The sequence below is a fragment of the Lagenorhynchus albirostris genome, chromosome 9 (genome assembly GCF_949774975.1).
Source record: "Lagenorhynchus albirostris chromosome 9, mLagAlb1.1, whole genome shotgun sequence".
Classification (NCBI taxonomy): Eukaryota; Metazoa; Chordata; class Mammalia; order Artiodactyla; family Delphinidae; genus Lagenorhynchus; species Lagenorhynchus albirostris.
In genome coordinates, this window is record NC_083103.1 from 48,071,064 (window position 1) to 48,094,329 (window position 23,266).

A 23,266-nucleotide genomic window follows, 5' to 3' on the forward strand; every position below is an offset into this window, starting at 1 on the left:
ACGGGATGGGAGAAGGGGACAGGGCGCTTGGACCAGGAGAAGGGAAGAGAACGGGTACGCGGGAACCGCGCAGCGCTGGGGCCGGATCCGGCCGGGGACTGGGGCCGGGAAGTCTAGGGGCGGAGGGAGGACTGGCGGGCGCTGGGGGGGCAGCGGCGCGGAGCGCGGGTGGGGGCGGGGGCGGGGGCTCGCGGGCGGAGGGGCGGGGGCTCGGGTTACCGCGCGGAGGGCGGGGGAGGGGAGGGGAGGGGGCGCGGGGCCGCGGCGGCGAATCTCGCTTCCTCCTCGGGGCGGCTGTGTAGGAGGCGGCGCCCCGGCGGCGGCGACGGCGGCGGCGGACGGACCGACCGACGGGCGGGTGCTCGCGAACCGACGGCCGGCCGGCCGCCCGAAGCTGCTCGCTGGCCGGGAGACAGAGGTGGCGGACGATGCGCGGCCCCAGGCCCCGCGCGGGCGGGCGCTGCCCAGGGGGCTGACCGCGCCGGACGGCGCCCCAGGACCGGGCAAGGGAGCCCGCGCCGCGCGGAGGTCAGTGCCCGCGGCCGCCCGGCCCGTCCGGCCGCACCCGCCGGGCTGCCGGCCTCTCCTGGGCGGCGGTGGCGGCGACGGAGCCGGGGGCTTTGTTCTGAGCCGGAGACAATGGGGGAGGGGGGGCCTGGGCCTGCGGGACGAGGACGAGCGTGAACGTGAGCGTGGGGGCAGGGCCTGGGGGTCTTTGTGTGCGTGTGTCATCGAGTCGGATGTGTGGCGGCGTGAGTGTGCCGGGCGTGTAGGCAGGGTGTGTGTGTGTGCTCCTCCGAATGTGAATGTGAGCGCGAGTGCATCGCCTAGTGTGAGTCAGTGCGTGTCACTGGGGAGTTGTGTGTGTGTGTGTGTTTGGCCGTGTGTACGTGCGTGTCACTCCGAGGGTGTGTGGGTCAGAGTGAGTATGTGTCTGGTGAGCCAGTCCCTGTGAGGGAGTGTGTGTGTGTGTGTGTGTGTGTGTGTGTGTGTGTGTGTGTTGCCTGCCTCTGTGGGAGCCATGTGTCAGAATGTGGAGGATGGGTGTGTGACAGAGACAAACTGAGACAGAAACAAAGAAACTGAGGGGGGAGAAGTAAAGAGAAACAGAGGAGAGACAGGCGAAGCCCGAACTGGAGGTCTGTCACCCAGACTGGTGTTGAATTTGTGTCCAGGATGCCTAGATGGGAATCCTGTGCAGGGGACGGAGGGAGGTCACTGCGGGCCTGGTCCCACGTGGAGGGGGTGGGGAAATGGAGGTCTAGAAGTACAATGAGCTCAGTGTGGCGTGGGCCGGGCTCACAGCCATGGGGTCATAGGCCAGAAAAATATTGTTGCTTATGTCAACTCCTCAAATACCCACAGGGGACACAGTTGCAGGCAGCACACATCCACAAGAGATGCCTTCACAGCCATCACACACACCCCGGAAGCACTGTCAGAGCCAATACACATTTACAGAGGGTGCTCTCAGAACAGCATACACCCACGATAGAAATGGTGCAGCCAACACATTCCCCCAGGATCATTGTCAAGGCCACCACAAACCATGGGAGACACCATTGCTGCCAGCACCTTTCCGGAGACACTGCCACAGCAATATACATCCACTGGTAACCCTGTCACAGCCAACCCATCATCTAGGTTATACTTCATCAGGACTGCCTGTACATAGCAGGTGTCTCAGAGACCTGACACTAACAGGAGGCTGTGTTGCAGTCACCCTTACCAACACCCGTTTGTATATCCCATAGGAAACACAGTTTTAGGTGTCTTGCACACACCACAGACTGAGCTGTCCCAACTGCTGAATAAACTCCCATTAACTTACGATACTCACACCATGGCTTCTCACTCATAGACTTCCTAGGCTTACCCTCTAGTTCCCTGAAAACTTGGGGACCTAGATCAGTCTTCCCCTCACCCTATACACTGCCATGGTTCCAAGTGTTCCTCCAAGTGTAGCCTCACAGTTTCTTGAGCTCTTTAGCTCCTGTTACCTTCTCCCCTCCCATGACCACTCTGTATAATTGGTCCATCTCTAAAATTCTGAACTCCTACATTCCACTCTGCCCAGAGCTTCCAGTGTCCTTCCAGCTCCCGGATGCCCTTGCTCCCATTCCACTTACTTTTCAACCTCATAATGACTCCTTGCCCTTGACCTCTTTGCTTTGTCCTAATCTGCCCCTTTCTGGCTTTGTGCTCTCCTTCCAGTTTATATGCCCAGGACCATTACTTCATCCACTCCTTGGCCACTCTTTGTTCCGTTTTATTATTGTCCTTGAGACCACCCATCCCACAAAGTCTCAGCCCTAGCTGGAATGATTTCTCAACCACACCAAGTTATGCTTCTATAAATTCACGCTTCTATAAATTGCACCCTCAACTGGGCCCTCCATAAATAAATAGATGAAATTTTTTCTATTTTTTCACATCCCTTTACCTTACATCCTCATTGTTTTCAGCAGATTAATTAGTCAACTCGCTGGACCATTTATTCTGCAAACACCTATTAAGCACCTACTCTGTGCCAGGCGGTGTGGTAGGTGGTGGCATTACAAGGGTGAACCAAATAGCCATGGTCCTTGCCTGTATGGAGCTTACAGGCTATGGGGTGAGCGCTGTACCATGGCAGCACATAGCAGGGAAACCTGAGCCCTTGTAGGGAGACCAGAAGAGGCTTTTGGAAGGAAGTGACATTTAAGCTTAAGCTTGATAGATACATAGGGAGTCTACCGAGCAAAGGAGAGGTGGAGGTGAGGTGAAGCGGGTGGAAAATATGCCAAGCCTAGGGAGCAGCAATGGAAGGCCCACATGTGAGAAAGTATTGTATGTCTGAGGGAAAAAGCAATCCAGTGAGCCTGGCACTAGTAGCATGATGTGAGGGCAGGTCACAGAGTCTGAGAGAGGTAATGAAGGGTTAGTTAGGTCATGCAGTTCTTGCAGGTCCATATGAAAGCTTATGGAAGCCGAGAATAATTGAAAATCACCGAATCATTTGAAGCTGTGGTGTGATAGGATCAGATCTGTCTTATAAATACCACTCTGACAGCAGTGTGGTGACTGGAGGGAGGAGTCTGGGAAGAAAGGGATGGTTGGCTGTTGCAGGAACCCAGGAGGGGATAATGCTGGTCTGAACTGGAGGAGTGGCAGTAGAGGACGAGGAAGTAGATAGTTTCAAGAATTCTTTAGGCAGTGGGGTCAGAAGGGCTCAGTGACAGAATGGATGTGGAGGCTGAAGGAAAGGGAGGAAGAGTAGACATGACAGACACACCTGGTCTGTCGGCCACTCGGAGAATTGAGGCCATCCCGTTTGAATTCCCTCGGCTGTTGCAGATCCCGCCCGCTCGGCCTCACTTGACAAATTACTCTGAGTCTTATCCATGTGTCCAGTTTCTCCCTCTGTACGCATTCCTCCTGTGAGCACATGAAGAGCCTCCAGGCTCTCCTACCTTCTAGGTTATAATACCTCTTCAGGTATTAACCCTGTAATACCTGACTAAGACGCTCTCTCACTTTGCCGCCCTGCCACATTTTGTGCAAGGGTCTTCCGCACAGAGCTCCTCACTTCCCATTTACTCCTGCCCCATACAATGTAACTGCTCTCCCTAAGAGAACATGACCTCTCACCTGCCAAATTTAGGGGCTCTTTTCAGAAGTCCTCAACTGCTTGACCTCTTGGCAGGGTCCAACATTGTTGACTGTTTTTTTCTCTTTGAATCATTCTTACGCCTTTTGAGCCACTATTTTATTCTGTCAGTATTTAATGAGCTCACTGCTAGGTGGTGGGGATACTGTAATAGGAGACACTATTCTATTCCTACCCTTGGCAAGGGATACAGGCAAAAAAGCAGATGATACAGTAGGGTGGGATCTGTGCATCTCTCTTTCAGAGCACCTCCTGGCTGTTCCTTCTCAGTCTGCTTTGGGGGCTCCTTTGGGTGGCCCCTAAATGTTACTGTTTATTAGGGTTCTGGCTTGGACCTCCTTATTGTCTCACTGTATACACCCCTCTTGGTCATCTGTCTCATTCATTTCCAGGGCTTTAATTATCATCTGTTTAAGCTGATGACGCCCAAATATCTATCTCTTCCACACCTCTCTTCTGACCCCCAGACCTGCAGGTCTGCTTCCTACCTGATCTTTACTATAGAGTCCATAAGCCCCTTAACATGTCCAGACCTGATCTCCTCATTCCTTCCTCCCCCAAACCACCATCCCCACTCAGTTATCAAGCTACAAACCCAGAAATTAACCGTAGCCACTCCCTTCTCCACATGTCCCATAACCCAGAAAGTCATTGGGACCTGTTGGTTCTACTTCCTTTCCAGCTGTCTCTGATATCCCATCCCCTTTTATCCATGGCCTCAGCTACTGCCTTCACCATCTTTTCACATGAATTACTTCAAGAGCCTCCTAACTTGTCTCCCTAGACGTCTACTCTTCCCTCTTCCAATCCAGTCTTCTCATTGCGGCAAGAGGGATGTCCCTAAAGTGCAAATCCAGCCACGGCATTCCCTGCTCAGCATTCTTCAGTGTCCTACCACTGTCTTGGGTGAGATCTCTACTTTAAGGAGGCTTAGGAGGTCTGTCATGACCTGACTCCCCCAGCCTCCCCACCCTCTCCCATTTCCATAGCTCCCTCACATTGCAAGTTCCAGCCATACTGAATTCCTTGTAGTTCCCCAAAGACACTGCATTCTTCCATGCTTCTGGCCCTTTGCACGTACTGCCTGAAAAGCCTTTTACTCCCTTTGTCTCCTGGATAACCCCTTCCCATCCTCAGCTCTAGTCTCAAACCCTGTCTCTCCTGACCACCAGGCAAGCTTGGGACCCTCTTGTCTCACTGTTGTCATTACCTCTTCCCTTTCTGTCTCTCTGCCTGGGCTGGGATATCCTTAATGACAAGGCTGTATATTATTCATCTTCGTGTCCCCGGACCCCTCTACAGATGCTTGACAATGAACAATGAATGAGGCATCTCACAGCACCTCCCTCACCCTCATTCACTCTTCAGAAGACTGACCCCTGGTCTCAGCTGCCCACACAGTAGAGACATTTTCACACACGCCCACTTACCCACTAGAGACAGAAAGTCTCTAGTTCATGAACTTAACTTAGTTCATTTTCCACTCCCCTCCCGCACAAGTTGTCCTTCCTCACCCTACTGTCTCTCCTCTTCTCTCTCTTTCACCTGGACTTCTCTTTTCCTGGATCCTCTTCCGCTCCCCTATTGTACTTTATTTCCCTTTCATTCAGCTAGCAAATATTTAACAAACACCAGAAATTTGCAGATCCAAATCTACTGGGCCACATGCCTGTTGGGGTTCTTGGAGGGAGTGGAAGACGAGGAAGCTGTGACATGCCATCAGGCCACAGGACTACAGTGCCTCTCCACCTGCTCTGCTCCACCAGGCCCCCTTCCCTGGAGGTGCCGCGGGCTGCTCCTTCCTCGAACACCCACTCACATACACCACTCTGAGCCCTCCTACTCCTGGCACCCAGGCCCCTGCTCCTCCCTGTATCAGCTTCCCAGATACTTGTGCCCTCTCCTTCCTTTTCCTTTTGCCCACCACTGTAGCTCCCTCACCCTGCCCTGCCCATCCCTGCCCAGGCCTCCCTACCTGTGAACACCATGAAGGCAGGGACGCGATCTGTCCAGGTCACTGGATAAAGCCCCTCCCATGGGTTCATGGTATTGGATCCCATCTTTTTCCTGGTTTCCTGCTGCCTGCCCCTTCCTTCAGCTCCGGTGTCAGTGTTTCCAGGTAATCCTCTGACTTCCGGGCATTTCAACCTCTGCCACTTAGGAGGGGCTTCTCAGTTCCTGTGTCCCCTGGTGAGAGGGCACCTCCTTCCGGCAGTCCACCTAGAACCCCCAGGCCTGAGTCAGGATGCCCCTCTGTGTTCGCTTAGCACAGTGGAGTGCTCCGTTGTTTATGTTTTTCTGTCTAAGCTGCTCCATGGAAGGAGCTGTTTCCTCTCAGAGCCTAGAACACACTGTCATATGCTTGGTGAGGAAGGAGGAAAGGGAGGAAAGGAAGGGGGGCTACACCTCACACCTCCCAGCCTCACCATTTACCACCTGGATGACCTTAGCTTCTCTGAGCTTCCCTTTCCTCAGTTGAATATGGAGGTAACAGTAAGAGAGTTGTTCTGAGGATTGAGAAAGAAAACAACTATTAAGTGCTCAACTCTTAACTTAGTTCATTTCACTTCCAAGATCTCAGTCCCTCTACTACTCTCTCCGTCTCCTCCACCTCTTGCTTCCCCAGACTCGTTCTTCCCCCTACGTCTCCAGCTTCTCTGCTAGCTCCAGCCTCACTGGCCTCCTCTGCAGCCCAGACTGTACTTGTGAGAGTCAGATCTTAAGACCAGGTCCTTGCTGCTCATCCCACCACTGTAGCTCCCTCACCCTGCCCTGCCCATCCCTGCCCAGGCGTCCCGACCCGTGAACACCATGAAGGCAGGGACGCGATCTGTCCAGGTCACTGCTATGTCTCTAGTGCCTAGTATGGTGTTTGGCACATGGTAGGTCTTCAATAGGTACTTATTGAATAAATCTATTAGTGAATCATTTCACACACATGCCCTGGGCCCACCTCCCCTATTTTTCCCTTTGTCTCCTGGAGACCTCCAAGCATCCTCTGGTCACTTCCCCTCTAACCACCTGACCATGCCCACCTGACCCTCAACCTGGATTCATAACTGCCTCGTCACTGATCACCTCCTACTCCGACCCACCTTGCATGTACTGCTGGAGTTACTCTCCTACGCACAGCTCTGCTCAGGTTCCTTCCCTGTTCGGTTGCCTGGCCACTTAATGAACGTTTATCAGACTGTTCCAAGCCCTCCAGCAGAGAAGCAATATTGTGGAAGAGAAAGCACTAGCTTTGGAGTCCATCAGAGCTATGTTCCAGACGTTTCTCTGCTACCTAGTCTGAGCTTCAGTCTCCTCAGCTGTGGAATAACACTTATCCCAGGGTTATTGCGAGTGTCTGGCATGCAATAGCAGCCAACATTTATTGAGCCTTCACTGTGTACCAGCCACTGTGCTAAGTTTTTTTGTCATTCTTTCATTTAACTTTCATATCAACCATATAAAGTAGGCACTTTAATCCCCATTTTACAAAAGAAGAAACTTAGGTCTAGAAAGGTTAAACAGTTTTCCCAGGATTTCTCTATAAGTGGCGGAGTCAGAATTTGAACTCGAGTCTGTCAGACAGCAGAGCCCATCTTCTTAACCACTGTAATAAGAGTTCATGCTTGTGTACTTATACAAGCATCTTTGTGTTCATGCTTATGTGTGCTGACTGTGTGCAACACACTATTCTAACTGCATGTACACTGTAGTATTATTATTGTCCCTATTTTTTTTTATGTGGACCATTTTTTTAAAGTCTTTATTGAATTTGTTACAATACTGCTTCTGTTTTATGTTTTTCTGTTTTTTGGCCATAAGGCGTGTGGGATCCTAGCTCCCTGACCAGGGGTCGAACCCGCCCTCCCTGCATTGGAAGGCGAAGTCCTAACCACTGGACCACCAGGGAAGTCCCTGTCCCTATTTTATAAATGAGGAAATGGAAGCACTGAGCATTTCAGAGGCACACCCAAGATTACACAGCTAGCAAGTGAGAAGCTGGGGAGAAATCCCAGAGTTGGTTTGCCCCCAGAGTCCATGTCTTCAGCACTGTCTGGTCCTACCTCACCATGACACATTGCCTCCATTTTCTAGGAGTGCAGTAAGCATGTGTTGATGAATGAATCTATACTGACATCTGGTCTATGGCTAGTTGTTAGTTGATTCATTCTCTATCAGTGCCCACTGCAGGAGGCTTGCTCCCTTAGGACTCTCCTGAAACGATTCTCCCCAAGATCACTATGACCTCCTGACTGCTAAAACCAGTGGCCACTTCTCAGTCTTCATCTTTCTGGACCTTTCAGCAGCATTGGACACTATCGATCTCTCCATCCTTGTTGAAATGCTCCCTCCTTTAACTTCTGAGCTATGGCCTCCTTCTCTTTCTCCTCCAAGAAGAATAATGCTCTCCTCAGTCTGCCCCTTGAATGTGACTGCTCCCCAGGGCTCTGTCCTAAACTCTCTTTTCGCTCTACATGTCCTACCTGATGGATCTCCATACCCATGGCTATGAGTTACTCCTTGATTGGTCCAAATCCATCTCCAACCCAGACCTCTCTCCTGAGCTCCAGACCTGCAGATCCAGCTGTGTTTGGGACACCTCCATGGGGAGGCCTCAACAGGAAGCCCCCAGATGGCTTCTCTTCTGTGCTGTCCTCATGGCACCACAGTAGTAATCAGGCCAGAACCCTGGAGTCAGTCTAGAGCCCTTCCATTCCCTCACCCTTCCTGAAGGGTCGGCGGCCAAATCTGGTCACTTCACCTCCTCACATCTTTCTTCTCTGTGTCCTCTCTGTCCCGCTACTGCTGACCTGGGTTACAAACACCTTGTCCTTGGTGTCCCTCCTCCCAGAGGTTCTCTTCTCCAGGCCTCCATTGTCTTCCTAGGTCTCTCCCCGGAAATTTCTTCCTCGCTTCATCTTTCCCTTCTCCATGAATCTCAGGCAGTATGGAGTGCATAGTCCTGGGATCAAATCAAGGCTGTGTTAACTCAGGACAGTTGTTTCACTCCGAGCCCCAGTTTCCTCAGTGGAAGGTGGGATGCCTTCTTCACGCGGTTGCTACGATGATTAAATAAGGCACCGTCTATGAGTTGCCAGCACACTAGCAGTCCAGAAAAGCAACCTTCCCTCTGCCTTCTCTGCTCACATCCATCCCCGGCCTCTCCCTGAGGTGCCTAATGAGACCAGTCCTCAGGAGGGACAGAGCCAGGCCCGGGCACTGCCCTGGGCCACCCATCCATGAGGTTGTCCCGGGGACATCCAAGGAAGCCAGCTTGTCGGCCTTCTCCTCCCTCCTCCCTTACTAATGCCTCCTCTCCTCTTTACCCCCTTCCGCCGACTCCCCAGCCCTAGCTCCCACCTTTATTTACTGCCCTCCACCTCTCCAGCCCAGCTGTTCCTGTCTCTGACTTGCCTCCCCTTTCTGTATGAACTCCAGTCACTCTTTGCTTTGCCGATACACACTCCCTCTCCCTCAGTCTTGCTCCCCGTGGTCCCCCATGAGAACTCTCGCCTCTCTTCCTCTCCCCTTTACGCCTGGCCCTGTATCTCCACCTCCCTTTGCTCACCAAAGCTACCCTCTTCTTCCTCCACTTCTGAGCCAATCTGCCTTTTGCAGCCCCCTCCTCACCCTGTTGTCTTTCTGGTCTGAGTCCCTCCCTGGCTCTGGGACAGGAAGTTGAGGGAGGAGACCTGTGAGGTGCCAGCTCCCCCAGCCTGCTTCCCCTCTGCACCTTGGGCCATTCCTCTGCTTCCTTCTGGAGCACCCTTTCCCTTATGGTCCCCCTACTGCTCCCCCACAGCCCACCTCTTTCCTCTCCCATGTTCTCCCTGCTCCCAGGTCCTATAGACGCACAGCCTGCTGGGGGGGGGGATTGACATCACATTGCAGGCCCCAATGAACAGTCTCGCCCCTCCCCCTCCTAATGAGAACCAGCTGTGGTTCCAGAGGCCCAGATGTGGGGCTAGAGGGGGAGAGCAGGATGGAGCCAGAGGACAGAGTAACAGGACCGGGACAGGGTGAGGGCATGTAGCAAGGCAGAACTGGGTGGGGGAAGAGGTGTGACCAATCTGGGGGGAGAAAGAAGATAGATCTGGGTAGGGGGCAGGACAGATTGGGGAAAGAGACAAGATGGATGGCTTAGGCCAGGTCTGGGGGAAGGGATGGGACAAACCTGGAGAGGGAAAGAGACAGGAACAGAGAGGAGGAGCAAGTCTTGGGGAAGAAGCAGTGAGAAACAGTGGACAGATGGGGAGATGGTGCTGGGAAGAGAGTTGGAGAGGGGATGAGACAGTCTCGGGAGAGAGTCTGGAGTTCGAGTTTGGAACTAGAAGCCCTGGAGCAGGGAGTGATGAAGCATAGTCCAGACAGGCCCCAGGGACCTCGAGGCCACAGCTGCAGCCACAGAGCTGGCCACGAGCGCGTGGTCCCCCAACAGTGTGTGTGAGAGCATGCCGGCGCGTGGGTGCGTCTGCAAGTGTGTGCGCGGGCCTGCCAGCGTGAGTCTGTGCAGGGGTGAAAGTGGTTTGTCTGTGTCCGTGAGAGGGAGGGGGTGTGAGTGAGTGTGCCTGTGTGTATGTGTGCGTGTGTGCGTGCGCACGCGCCTGTGTGTGTGAGGCCCACGAGAAAGTGTCTTTCTGTGTGTGTGTGTGTGTGGGCAAAAGCATGCCTGTGTGTGTTTCCATGTGTGCCTGCACGCGTGTGAGGGGTGGGGGAAGGTTCCAGGCGAATGAACATGCCCATCTGTGTGGGTGATAACATGCTCCTCTGTGAGGCTGGGCGTCTCTGTGTATGTTAGAGTAGCTCCCGTCCATGTGAGTGTGTGTGTTGAGTGCGCCTGTCTGCATGTGAGTCTGTGCATCTGTGTGCCTGGCTGTGTGTGGGTCTGTGACTTCGTGAGTAGGCACCTTTGTGCATCCACTGTGAGGGTGTATGGGGGAGTTTGCATTGAACAGGGACCCGGGAGGGCACCAGGGTCTACACGGGTTGGGAGAAGGGACATCTGCCTGGGCCTGAATCCCTCCTCCTCAAGGCTGATCATTCACCTGAGTTTTACCTCATACCATTCATACATCCTTTCATTCAGAAAATGCATTGATCATGTGCTACGTGCCGTGCTCTGTGCTACACACAAAGGTGAATAAGATACAGTCCTGGCCCTCAAACAGCTGACATTCTGGGTTGGGGACAAAGAATCCTAACACAGAATGTAAGAAGTACATTGACCTCACTATCCATTATCCCCACTCTGCTTTCTCTCCACTGACTGATTAAATGAACAGGACCAATTCTTAACCCTTGACTCCTAACCCAGTCTCTAGGCCTAGATCCCTGCCCTGGCCACTGCACCATCTCTCTGCACACAGCCTCTCCCCTCTCTGAGTCAGGCCTGTGTTTACTCTGACCTTCTTGTTCTGAATTCCTCTGATCTGTTATTCCATGGGGAAGCTCCACAGACTTCACAGACTTGAGCCTTGGGGAGAGGGGTCTTAGTAAATCCTAGAGCTCTGAAGCCAAGGATGGTGTTGGGAACCGAGGAGAGAGCATCTACCAAATGCCCAACTCTGAGCTCCTTGTTTCCATTGCCTGTGATTCTCCTAAAACCCCACAAAGTAGGCATTAACATGGCCATTATATAGATTAGGAAAATAACACTCAGATTGGACTCAAAGCCAGCTCAAACTCCAGAGTCCCAGCTCTTTTCATTGCCTCACACAGATGGGAGACATTGGGGTTGGAAGTGTAAGTAGAGGGTCAGAAACTCTCATCCCGTGGGAGGACAGGAAGTCCTAGAGCAGAGCAAATCTAGAAAGACCAAAGGACACACTTCTGCAGCCATTTCTACGGCCACACTCCTGACCATGGTGCCTCAGGGGCGCGGGCTCACACGTGTTTGTGTGTGTCGTCTGAGTTGGCGTGTCCAGGGGCGTTTCTCCCCGTGTCAGCAGGTGAGGGTGGTGGTGTGCACTTACGAGGTTCTGCACATTTGTTCAGCACTGATTGCCTGCTCTCGTGATACCTCTAGGAACTGCTGGAGAACCAGAAACTAACTAAGACCCTCAAGCTGCTCTCCTCAAGGAGCTTTCAGTTCGGTGTAGGGGGAGGGGTGTGATGGGCAGACACATGAACAAATCAGGGCTGCTGTGCAATTTATTGTCAGTGTGCATCTAAGGCAGTGAGAGCCCAGTAGGGGATACCGTAGGCACTGCAGGGAGGTCAGAGAGATATCATAGAAGAGTCCACAGAAGACAGGATGTTTGAATGGGATCTTGAAGTTTGAGTAGGGGATGGCCAATTGGACAGGACTTTTAAAGGATATCTCAGGACAAAAGCATGGTACATACAAGGCAAGGAGTTGGGACGGATCAGGTGATGGGTTTAGTGTTGGAATGCAGGGTGCAGTGGGGGAAGGTGAATGTGGGGCACAGTGGAGAGGTTGGCAGGGCTCAGGTCAGTAAGATATATTAAGGAGGTTGGGCTTTGTCTTGCGAAGAGAAGTTCTATACCTAGTGTCCATGAACCCGTGAAACTGCAGACAGTTTGGGTAGATGTACATCTGCATTGTTTTGTCCATAATGGGCAGCAGTTTTCTGCCGTCAGTGATGGCAAACCAGTGGAAGCCTTTTGTCGCGACTGGTTTGGTGAGAGTTGTGAGGATAGCTCTGGTCAGGCGGACATGGATCAGAGGGGCCAATCCAGGAGGCATGGGGACCAGTAAAGGGCTGTGGCAGGAATCGAAAAGAGGGATGACAGTGCTTGGACTGGGACAGCAACAGTGTGAAAACATAGGAAAGGGCAGACTTGAAACATGTCTAGTTAAGATGGTCAGGTTTTGAAGACTAATTGGAAATCAGGACTGAAGAAAAGCAAGGAAAGCAAGGAGAGTTTCTGAGCGGTGGTGCTGTTCACAGGAAAGGGAATGGAGGAAGAAAATCAGGTTGAGGTGAAGGTTGGGAATACATTGTAAGGAAGTCCATTGTATGGCTGGACATGTGTCTCCAGTGCTCTCCAGAGCTGGAGATTGCAAAGTCATCAGCAAATAGACGGTACAGAAGATGATTGATACATTTGAATTGAAGGCATGGGAGTGGCTAAGATCACCCAGGCAGTGTGGTAAGTGTGAAAACATGCGGCCCTGGACTGAGTCCTGAGGAGCACCAGTTTTTAAGGGCAGAGGAAGAACTTGCCCAGGGGACTGAAGAGTGGACACAGAAGTACAATGGAAGCGAGAGGTGGGGGGCCACCATGGGAGGCCAGGAGGGCTAGGCTTCAAGAAGCCAGTGATCAGTGTTTCAGTGTTCCAGAATGATCCAGCAAGGAGATAAAAATGTGTCCATCGGATGTAGAGTACAGCGATGACTGGAAGCTTAGTGAAAGCAGCGTCACAGGAGAGGAAGACTCTCTGTGTAGATGGAGGAGGGGGTGAGAGGTGAGAAATTGGAGGAAGTGAACAAACCTTTCCGAGAGGGCAACATCTCCACGGATTCGGCTCTCACTCAGTCCTTAAAGGCCTTCATGGGGCTTTAGGCCTCCTCCTTCTTGAACGTCAGCAGCATTTGAAGCCCTGGCTCCCTTAGCCACAGAGGCACCGCCCTTCCCTGGATTTCTTTCTGTCTCTCTCTCTGGCCAGTTAAGGCTGCCTTGGTCCAGCTGATGGTTCAGGCCCGAAATCTGCCCATCATCCGTGACTCCTCCCACTCCCTCATCCCCTGCCTCAAGCCATCATCAAGTCCTGCCTGTTCTACCTGCGAAACGTCCGGCAGAGCTATCCGCTTCTCCCCATTTTCATTGCTAACACTCATCCAATTCACCGTCAATTCACCCTCACCTGGACTCCCCCAAGTGTGTTACAAGGGCTGTCCTAAGATAACCTTCCCATCTGTGTGATCCTTGTTTACAAAGGGGCAGCAATAGAGATCTTCACAAGACATAAGCCATATTGCAGCACCCACTCTTAAGATGCTTTCATGGCTTCCATTTGTCCCCGGCATAAAGTCAGAATCATCAGTATGGCCTTCGAGCCCCTGCCCCATTTCATACCTTCTGCCTCAGCACTCTACACCTCACACACGTTGTGCCCTACCTGCCCGGACACCCTCAGCCCCTTCTTGACTGCGGACTCTAAGCCTCCCATTCAGTTCCCTCTTCTGAATGTTTCTGTATCCCCCTTCTCCGCCCACCATTGTCTAGCAAATACCTACATTAAGTAGATCCTGACTTGAATGTGGCTTCCTCAGAGAAGCACTCCCTGACTCCCTGACTGTGGTAAGCCCCTCCTCTATCTATGCCTTCACAGCTCCCGGCACTCCTCCCTCACAGCCCTTATCACACTTCTAATTACTTGTCCAATTCCTGGACTGTTTCCTTTATTCTCTGAGGTGTCTCCAGTGCCTCCACATAACAGGTGCTCAATCTCTTGTTAAATAGAGAGGGAAGTAGGGCTAAAGGTATATATATATATATATATATATATATATAGAGAGAGAGAGAGAGAGAGAGAGAGAGAGAGAGAGAGAGAGGGAGATTATATATATATATTATAGAGAGAGAGAGAAAGAGAGAGAGACTTCAGCATAGTTAAATGTTGGTAGAAGGCTCTGGCAGAGACGACATTGTTGAGATTCGGGTGAGGTTGCCAAGCACATGATTATTGAGGTATTAATCCTGGATGAGAAGAAAAATGAGAAAGAATTGGCCACACGTTTAAGTCTACAGATGGAAGGAAGGGAGTCTGAAGGCATTTAGGTCTGAACAATAGGAAAAAACAGTCTGCTGGGGGGTGGAGGGGGGACGGGAATCAGAGTGGGATGGGACCTGCCAGGTAAAGACTGGAGTGGGTCCTGAGGAGCTTCCTGGGCCCCAGACGGTGTGAGGCAGCACAAGGGCCCTGCGGGGGCACTGAGCATGCTTGAGTCCTGGTGTGGCCTAGACCCCAGCCTGGACGGTTGATTCCTCCCCCATCATGACCTTTTTGCTTCCGATTTTCTCCCAGGCCAGGAATCGTGAGCTGGAGCCAGGGTCCAAGTTGGATCTGATCCAAAGCCTGAGATCAAGCTGGGCCCGGAGCCTGGCCTGGAGCTGGAGCCCGAGCCACAACTGGACTGCCCCTGCCATGCAGAAGGAGCGGGGCATTGCACCTTCTTGCCCAGGCATGCAGAGCCCCAGGCCCCTACCCCTGCTATCACTGCTGCTGCTCCTGGGCGCGGGGGTGCCGGGCGCCTGGGGCCAGGCTGGGAGCTTGGACCTGCAGATTGATGAGGAGCAGCCAGCGGGCACACTGATCGGGGACATCAGTGCAGGGCTTCCAGCGGGCACGGCAGCACCTCCCATGTACTTCATCTCTGCCCAGGAGGGCAGCGGTGTGGGCACAGACCTGGCCATTGACGAGCACAGCGGGGTGGTCCGTACAGCCCGGGTCTTGGACCGCGAGCGGCGGGATCGCTACCGCTTCACCGCAGTCACTCCTGATGGCGCCACCGTGGAAGTTACCGTGCGAGTGGCTGACATCAATGACCACGCTCCAGCCTTCCCACAGGCTCGAGCTGTCCTGCAGATACCTGAGCATACCGCTCTTGGCACCCGCTACCCACTGGAGCCTGCTCGTGATGCAGACGCTGGCCGCCTAGGAACCCAGGGCTATGCGCTGTCTGGTGATGGGGCTGGAGAGACCTTCCGGCTGGAGACACGTCCCGGTCCAGATGGGGCCCCAGTGCCTGAGCTGGTAGTTACCGGGGAGCTGGACCGAGAGAACCGCTCACACTACATGCTGCAACTGGAGGCCTACGACGGTGGCTCACCACCCAGGAGGGCCCAGGCCCTACTGGACGTGACGTTGCTGGACATCAATGACCACGCCCCAGCTTTCAATCAGAGCCGCTACCACGCTGTGGTGTCCGAGAGCCTGGCCCCCGGCAGTCCTGTCTTGCAGGTGTATGCCTCTGATGCCGATGCCGGTGCCAACGGGGCTGTAACTTATGAGATCAACCGGAGGCAGAGCGAGGGTGACGGACCCTTCTCCATCGACGCACACACGGGGCTGCTGCGGCTGGAGCGGCCACTGGACTTCGAGCAACGGCGGGTCCATGAACTGGTGGTACAGGCACGGGATGGAGGGGCTCACCCTGAGCTGGGCTCGGCCTTTGTGACGGTGCACGTGCGAGATGCCAATGACAATCAGCCCTCTATGACTGTCATCTTCCTGAGTGCAGACGGCTCCCCCCGAGTGTCTGAGGCTGCCCCCCCTGGCCAGCTTGTTGCTCGAATCTCTGTGTCAGACCCAGACGATGGTGACTTTGCCCATGTCAATGTGTCCCTGGAGGGTGGAGAGGGCCACTTTGCGCTCAGCACCCAGGACAGCGTCATCTACCTGGTGTGCGTGGCTCGGCAGCTGGATCGAGAGGAAAGGGATGCCTATAACTTGCGAGTTACTGCCACAGACTCAGGCTCACCCCCGCTGCGAGCCGAGGCTGCCTTTGTGCTGCATGTCACTGATGTCAACGACAACGCCCCTGCCTTTGACCGCCAGCTCTACCGACCCGAGCCCCTGCCTGAGGTTGCGCTGCCTGGCAGCTTCGTGGTGCGTGTGATGGCCCGGGACCCTGACCAGGGCACCAACGGTCAGGTCACCTATAGCCTGGCCCCAGGTGCCCACACCCGCTGGTTCTCCATCGACCCCACTTCAGGCATCATCACCACAGCTGCTTCACTGGACTATGAGTTGGAACCACAGCCGCAGCTAATTGTGGTGGCCACGGATGGGGGCTTGCCCCCTCTCATCTCCTCTGCCACAGTGAGTGTGGCCTTGCAGGATGTGAATGATAATGAGCCGCAGTTCCAGAGGACTTTCTACAATGCCTCCTTGCCTGAGGGCACCCAGCCCGGAACCTGCTTCCTGCAGGTGGGTAAGCCCCCCCCCCACCCCCGCACACAGCAGGATGATTCTGTGGGCAGGAGTGGATGGATCAGAGGGTCACAGGGGACCTCAGAGCAGGCACCAAGCCTTGCAGGTGCCATCTGTTGATGGTGACATATGCCAGAGGGTTCGGTCCTACTCGATGAGCTCCACAGTCTGTGCGGAGGGTGAGGATTAATGAGAAGACGAGAAAGCAGGGTACAAGAGCTGGGCCAGGTAATCTTGGCAGTTGAGAGAATTAAGATTGGATATAGAGAAAATGTGTCTTGCGGTGGCAGGAAATGAGAGAGGACTCTTTAAAGTTTCAAAGTTGTTCTGCAGGGCAGAGACGGAGATCCTGCACACCCATGTGGCTCCTGTTCCCCAAGGGAGACGCCAGCATTTACAGAGCTCTCCAACCCTAGTCTAGTGCTGAGGTGTCCTGGAATACACCCCCATCCCTGTCCTTGGAACTGAGCCTTGATGGGACACTTGGGCTCAGGCACGAGGATGAGAGACAACAAGAAGTATCCAGTGAGATCCCAATGTCCAGAGCAGGAAGACCTCAGAGGAAAAGGCAGGAGCCCTGGAGAGGCTGTGGGGGCCACAGGCTTCCTGCAAGTCAGGCTTGGAGGAGATGGGTGGAGCATGAAACTGGAGAGGCAGGCTGAGGCCAAACTGCAGAAGTCCTTGGACACCAAGCCATGAAGGGCTAGGGCTTTACTTGGGAGGCAAAAGAGGTCACTGAACTTCTTTGAGGCAGAAAAGGCATAATCAAATTTGGTTTTGTTTTTTTTTTCAAGACTTTATGTTTTGGGGGCAGTTTTAGATTCATAGCAATATTGAGTGGAGGGTACAGATTTCTCATATACCCCATGCCCCCACTCATAGCCTCACGCATTATCAACATCCCACGCCAGGGTGGTACATTTGTTACAACAGATGAACCTACGTTGACACATCACTGCCACCCAAGTCCATAGTTTACATTAGGGTTCACTCTTGGTGGTGTATATTCTATGGGTTTGGACAAAAGTATAAAGTATATGTATAATTGACATATATAATGACATACACTATAGTATTATAGAGAGTAGTTTCACTGCCCTAAAAATCCTCTGTTCTCTACCTATTCATCCCTCCCTCTTCACTACAGATTGTTTTTTTGTTTGTTTGTTTGTTTGTTTGTTTTTTGGCCGTGCCACACAGCATATGGGATCTTAGTTCCCGACCAGGGATCAAACCCGTGCTCCCTGCATGGAAGTGCACAGTCTTAACTACTGGGACCACCAGGGAAGTCCCATTTTTGTATTTTTTTTTTTTTTGGAAGCTAACTTGCTTTAAGGGTGAAAGAGAGATTAGATCAATGGTAAGTGATACATTCAAAAATTAACTTACCCACTGTAAGCCTGGCACTCTGCTGGGCCCTGAGAACAAAGAAAGGAAACAGTCTTATTCCCAGGCCGGTCCCAGTCTAGGCAAGGAGACACACCAGTAACTAGTAATGCATCAGGCTGCATATGAGGGGCTATGGAAGCCTAGAGGCAGACCTTTGCAGAAGCAGTGAGACTTTGCCAAGTGGATAACATGGGGTATGAGGACAGGGACTCCAAGGCCACAGAAAGAGCTACAGAACATCACGATGTGTTCATGGAACCGCATCGTTCAAGTTGGGCTCGACTGTGCTGATGAGAAAGAGTTATGGGGAGGTGAGACAAGCGAGTAGACAGGGACCAGCTGCCAAGCTTTGACTTTATTTTAGAAATCACAGGGAGCCATTGAGAGGCTCTAGGCAAATCTGATACGTCTTCTGGAAAGATTGCTTTGGCTGCCCCATGGAATATGGATGCAGGAGAGGAGACTGGGGGCAGGGTGGTCTCTTAGGAGATTCGTGCTTGAAGTCTTTATGTCTCAGAAGTCCAGCAGATCCCCGAGCATTTTCTAGGAGCTGCCTGTTGGCCTAGACTTTCAAGCCAGTGCCTAGGCCTGGCTGACCTCCTGTCTGGCCAGACTCTGGGTACTTGCCTGCCTACTGCTGTCCAGCTCCCACCCACTCTCCCATGTGTTTACTCTCCCTCTTGGCCCAGGACCAATGGGCTGTGGCTTCCAAACGTCTTCCCTCCTCACTAGTGCCTGAAGCAAGAGGGCATCTCTCCAGGTGGTTTCCTGGAGTTTTTACTAGTAGTAATCATAGGGAAGCAGGGGTAAAAATGACCGTTGGGTGTTCATAACTGTTACAAGAAGTCTTAATATTTGATTCATTCAGTATTCGTTTATCAAGTATCTGCCATGTGCCTGTCATTGTATTAGGGACACAGAACACAGTAATGACTGAGTAACCACTACCTAATTCATGGAGTTTATAGTCTAGAGGTGAGATTCATATGCAGAGAAACAGTTTTATTCCAATAATAAAAACTTCTATATGGGGATATTCATGAGGTACAGATAGGCAGTTCGAACGTTTTCTCAAAAGAAAGGACCTTTGAGCTGAGACTTAAAAGATGAGCAGGAGCTGATGAGGGGACGAGATAAGGGAAGGGTTGAAGCAGAGGTGACACGCAGAGAGAAGTGGAAGAGCTTGACTTGTCTGACTCGTTCAAGGGCCTACAAGTGGCTCGGTATCTCTGGAATTTAAGGTGTGAGATGAAAGAGTGGGAGATGAGACTGCAGGAGGCCAGACGGTGAGGAGTCAAGCCAAGCCGAGGAGTTGGAGCATTTTTCTTTCGGGGACACTGAAGACATCTGAGTAGAGGAATAATATGACATTTGTCTTCTCAAAAGATGCTTTTATTAGTTAGTGTAGAGCAGTGGTTCACAACGGCTGGTGATTTTGCCCTCTGGAGGGGACATCTGGCAATGTTTAGAGATATTTTTGGTTGTCACAACTGGTGGGATCTATTGGTATCTAGTGGGTAGAGATGCTGTCAACATCCTATAATGCACATGACAGCACCACAACAAAGAGTTATCTGATCCAAAATGTCAGTCATGCCAAGGTTGAGAAGTCCTGGTATGGAGGACAGATCGGAGGGTCAGACGCCTATGAGAAGGGAGCTACAGTAGTCCAGGGGAGAGGCGACTCAGGCCCAAGTCAGGACAGTGATAATGGTGATGGAGAGCAACAGACAAGTAGAGGGATAATGAGGATTTACTTAGTCCCTGCTTGATTGATATGCCAAGAGAGGAAAAGGGAAGAACACATTGCTGGCTCGAGCAACTGCGTGGATGGAGGAATCATTAGAGAGGGGTTGGGATTATCATGAGTTTAGTTTAGGACAGGTTGGATTTAAGGGGCCTGTGGGACGTCCAAGTGGAGATGTTGAGCAGGCATCTGGATGTACAAGTTTGGAGCACAGAGGAGTGGTCTGGGTCAAAGTACAGATGAGGGTCAAAGCCACAGCAGTGGAAGAGAAGGCCCTGAGCGTGTGCAGAATGAGAAGAGGCCAAGGAAAGATTCCAGAGAACAACAGTGTATAACAGACAGAGTAAGGAGAGGTGGAGGGAGGCTGGGGGTGGGGAAGCAGTGGGTGGAGAAGCAGGAGAGCAGTGTTAAAGTGTCAAAGCAGGAGGGACACCTGGGAAGAAGGTCAGCATGGGGCAGATGAAGTAAGTTTGTGGTCTGCTAGGAATTTTAGAGAGTTCACAGATGAAGGTCTTTATTTTCTCCTTGCACTAGTGCATGTGATGAGAGCTAGGGGTGGGGTGGGGTGGGGACAAGAGGAGAGAGATGAGGTTAGTTACAGCTTTCAGGCAGAGCTGGAAGTGGGAGCTGACCAAGGTTGGACTATGTAGCAAGGCTGAGAGCCTGCTGAAACTGGAGACTGCAATTGCACTAGGACCTCTGAGCAGGGGCTGCACAGGCCAGAAAATTCACTTCTGCCTTGGTCATTTCCAGTCAACGGCCCCTGCGCCTTTTGGGGTCACTTCCTGACAACTTCTCTTGACCACTATTTATTGCTTTCTTCCTGCAGCGGGTCAGAGGGCAGAGGTCTTTAACAGCTTCTGGAGACGGTGCGGCAGCTGTGCTGCAGCCCGCCAGACTGATCCAGGGGGAAGTTTGTCTCCTGGGATATCCAGGCCCACAGCCATAGTAAAGAGTTGGGGCAGGAGCTGTTTCCAGGGTTCAGCATGGCAAGGTCTTAGTGTCTCTCAGGAGGGTAAACAATGGCACAAATCACTTCTGTCAAAGGCCCGGGCAACGATCAGCAATCCTCGGCTAGGCTTCTCTCTGAGCAACATTTTCTGGCCAAGAAAGGGGAACTCTCCAGCTTCCTTTTGCAGCGTATCATGACCCTGAGGCCCGTGTAGCCACAAAGAGTACTTTGTCACAAGCTACAGCAGCCTGCACCAGCTAACTCACTACTGAGGGCCTAATGTGCACCCAATTTATAAAACTTAGTTTGAAAGAAGCTTTTGTTGTAAGGCAGGGCAATTTGAATGTCTGTTTACTCAATGAACAAATATACATAGAGTACCTACTGTGTGCCTGGCCCTGTCCTAGGCTCAGAAGCTTTTGGAATGGTGTCTCCTGCTGATCTGGCTCTGAAATGTTCAGAGGCTCCTGACATTGGTGTCCAGTCATAAACTCTTCCTGAGCCAGTCTGGGAGATGCCTGAGAAGTCACCAGGAAAACCTTCCCCTATTTCTTAGTTTTGGGGAGCCCCTGGAACTTAATGACCTCGGTATTTTCCTATAGACCTGCAGTTCTCCCTTTCTCATTTCCAATGAGGTTGGCTTGAGAGATGAAGGGACACTAAAGGTGCCTGAGCCACATCCCATAAATTCATAGTGCAGATCCTGATCACTCCAGTTACCAGATCCGAGTACCAATCAGATCCCACTTTATAACAAAACGCAATAACGAGCAGGCCTATAACATCAGTCTCAATAACTCTGTCGGTCAGCCAGTTCTCTGATTGGAGTGATTATTAGACTTGGCGATGGTTATTAACTCCCTGTGACCCACCTGGAATCTGCTATCACAGCCCTTAGCACTCTCCTTTTAAGTACAGTTGGTCCTCATCATTTGCAGATTCTGTATTTGTGAATTCGCCAACTCTCTAAAATCTATTTGTAACCCTTGAATCAATACTCATGGAGCTTTCACAGTCATTCCCGGACATGTGCAGAAGGATGGAAAATTCAAGTCTCTCAACAAGCACATTCCCGGCTGAGGTCGAACAAGGCAATGCTCTGCCTTCATGTTACAGCTCTTATATGGTAAACAAGGGTCCTTTTCGTGGTCTGTTTAATGCCACGTTTTTTGCATTTTTGTGCTTTTTGTTTGGTGATTTTGCAGTATAAAATTGTCCCCAACTGTAGTGCTGAAGTGATGTCTGTTTTCCTAAACACAAGAAGGCTGTGCTTTGCCTTATGGAGAAAATACATGTGTTAGATAAGTTTCATTTAGTTATGAGTTGTGCCATTGGCCATGAATTCAGTGTTAATGAACCAACAATATATATTAAATAAGGTGCCTTTAAACAGAAACACACATAAAACAAAGTTCTATATTGACCAGTTGACAAAAATGTTGTGATCGGAGTCTCACAGGAACCTAACGCAAGTGGTGAGGTCTGAGCTGGGTTTGGATTTTGGCCCGTGTCCTACTAGTCCCTTCTGTGTGTCCACCATCCCAAGACTCTGGGCACCAACTGGCCCAGGGCGTGCTCCTTCCAGTTGCCCCTTAGTTATGGCTTTTCTGGCCAAAAAGATGGGGCATTACTCACCCCAGCCTCTCCCCAGGTGACAGCCACAGATGCAGACAGTGGCCCATTTGGCCTCCTCTCCTATTCCTTGGGTGCCGGACTTGGGGCCTCGGGGTCTCCCCCATTCCGCATCGATGCCCACAGTGGCGACGTGTGCACGACCCGGACCCTGGACCGCGATCAGGGGCCCTCAAGCTTCGACTTCACAGTGACAGCTGTGGATGGGGTGAGTGGACAGTCTGTGGGCAGACTGGGGTAGGGCATTCACCAGGGCCAATCAAGGGCCACCTGACTTAATGGCTGCATGTCTCACCAGGGAGGCCTCAAGTCTATGGTGTACGTGAAGGTGTTTGTGTCAGACGAGAATGACAACCCACCTCAGTTTTATCCACGGGAGTATGCTGCCAGTCTGAGCGCCCACAGTACCCCAGGCACAGCTGTGCTGAGGGTGCGTGCCCATGACCCTGACCAGGGACCCCACGGGCGACTCTCCTACCACATCCTGGCTGGCAATAGCCCCCCACTGTTTGCCTTGGATGAGCACTCAGGTGAGGATCTTCACATTCCCAGGGCTTGCCTCCCCATCTGCCTAAATGAAGCACTGCCTGCCCCCCACCCCCCAACCTTTCCAGCTCTATTCTGTTTCCTTATACCTCTCCACTTCTCCGTCCTCCCAGGGCTGTTGACGGTAGCCTGGCCCTTGGCCAGACGGGCCAATTCCGTGGTGCAGCTGGAGATCGGGGCTCAGGATGGAGGTGGCCTGCAGGCAGAGCCCAGTGCCCGAGTCAACGTCAGCATTGTGCCTGGAACTCCCATACCACCAGTATTTGAGCAACTACAGTATGTCTTTTCTGTGCCAGAGGATGTGGCACCAGGCACCAGTGTGGGTGTAGTCCAAGCACACAATCCATCAGGTATCACTTATCATTATATCCATTCGGTGCCGTACCCAGACACCCCAACATAACCCTCGAGTATCACACCACTGATAGCCCCAATACAAAACACTCTGGTTCCAATCCC

At 52.2% G+C, this 23,266-nt stretch overlaps 1 protein-coding gene across 1 annotated transcript in view; it reads left to right on the forward strand.

Moving 5' to 3' along the window:
• Positions 1-444: 444 nt before the first annotated feature.
• Positions 445-23,266, forward strand: part of DCHS1 (dachsous cadherin-related 1) — a 34,997-nt gene continuing 12,175 nt past the window's right edge. Inside the window, exons 1-5 of the mRNA XM_060159784.1 lie at positions 445-528; positions 14,634-16,538; positions 22,281-22,469; positions 22,560-22,791; positions 22,921-23,157. Of these exons, the coding sequence (XP_060015767.1) occupies positions 14,754-16,538; positions 22,281-22,469; positions 22,560-22,791; positions 22,921-23,157 (2,443 nt within the window). The 5' untranslated portion in view covers positions 445-528; positions 14,634-14,753. The remainder of the gene's footprint in view (positions 529-14,633; positions 16,539-22,280; positions 22,470-22,559; positions 22,792-22,920; positions 23,158-23,266) is intronic.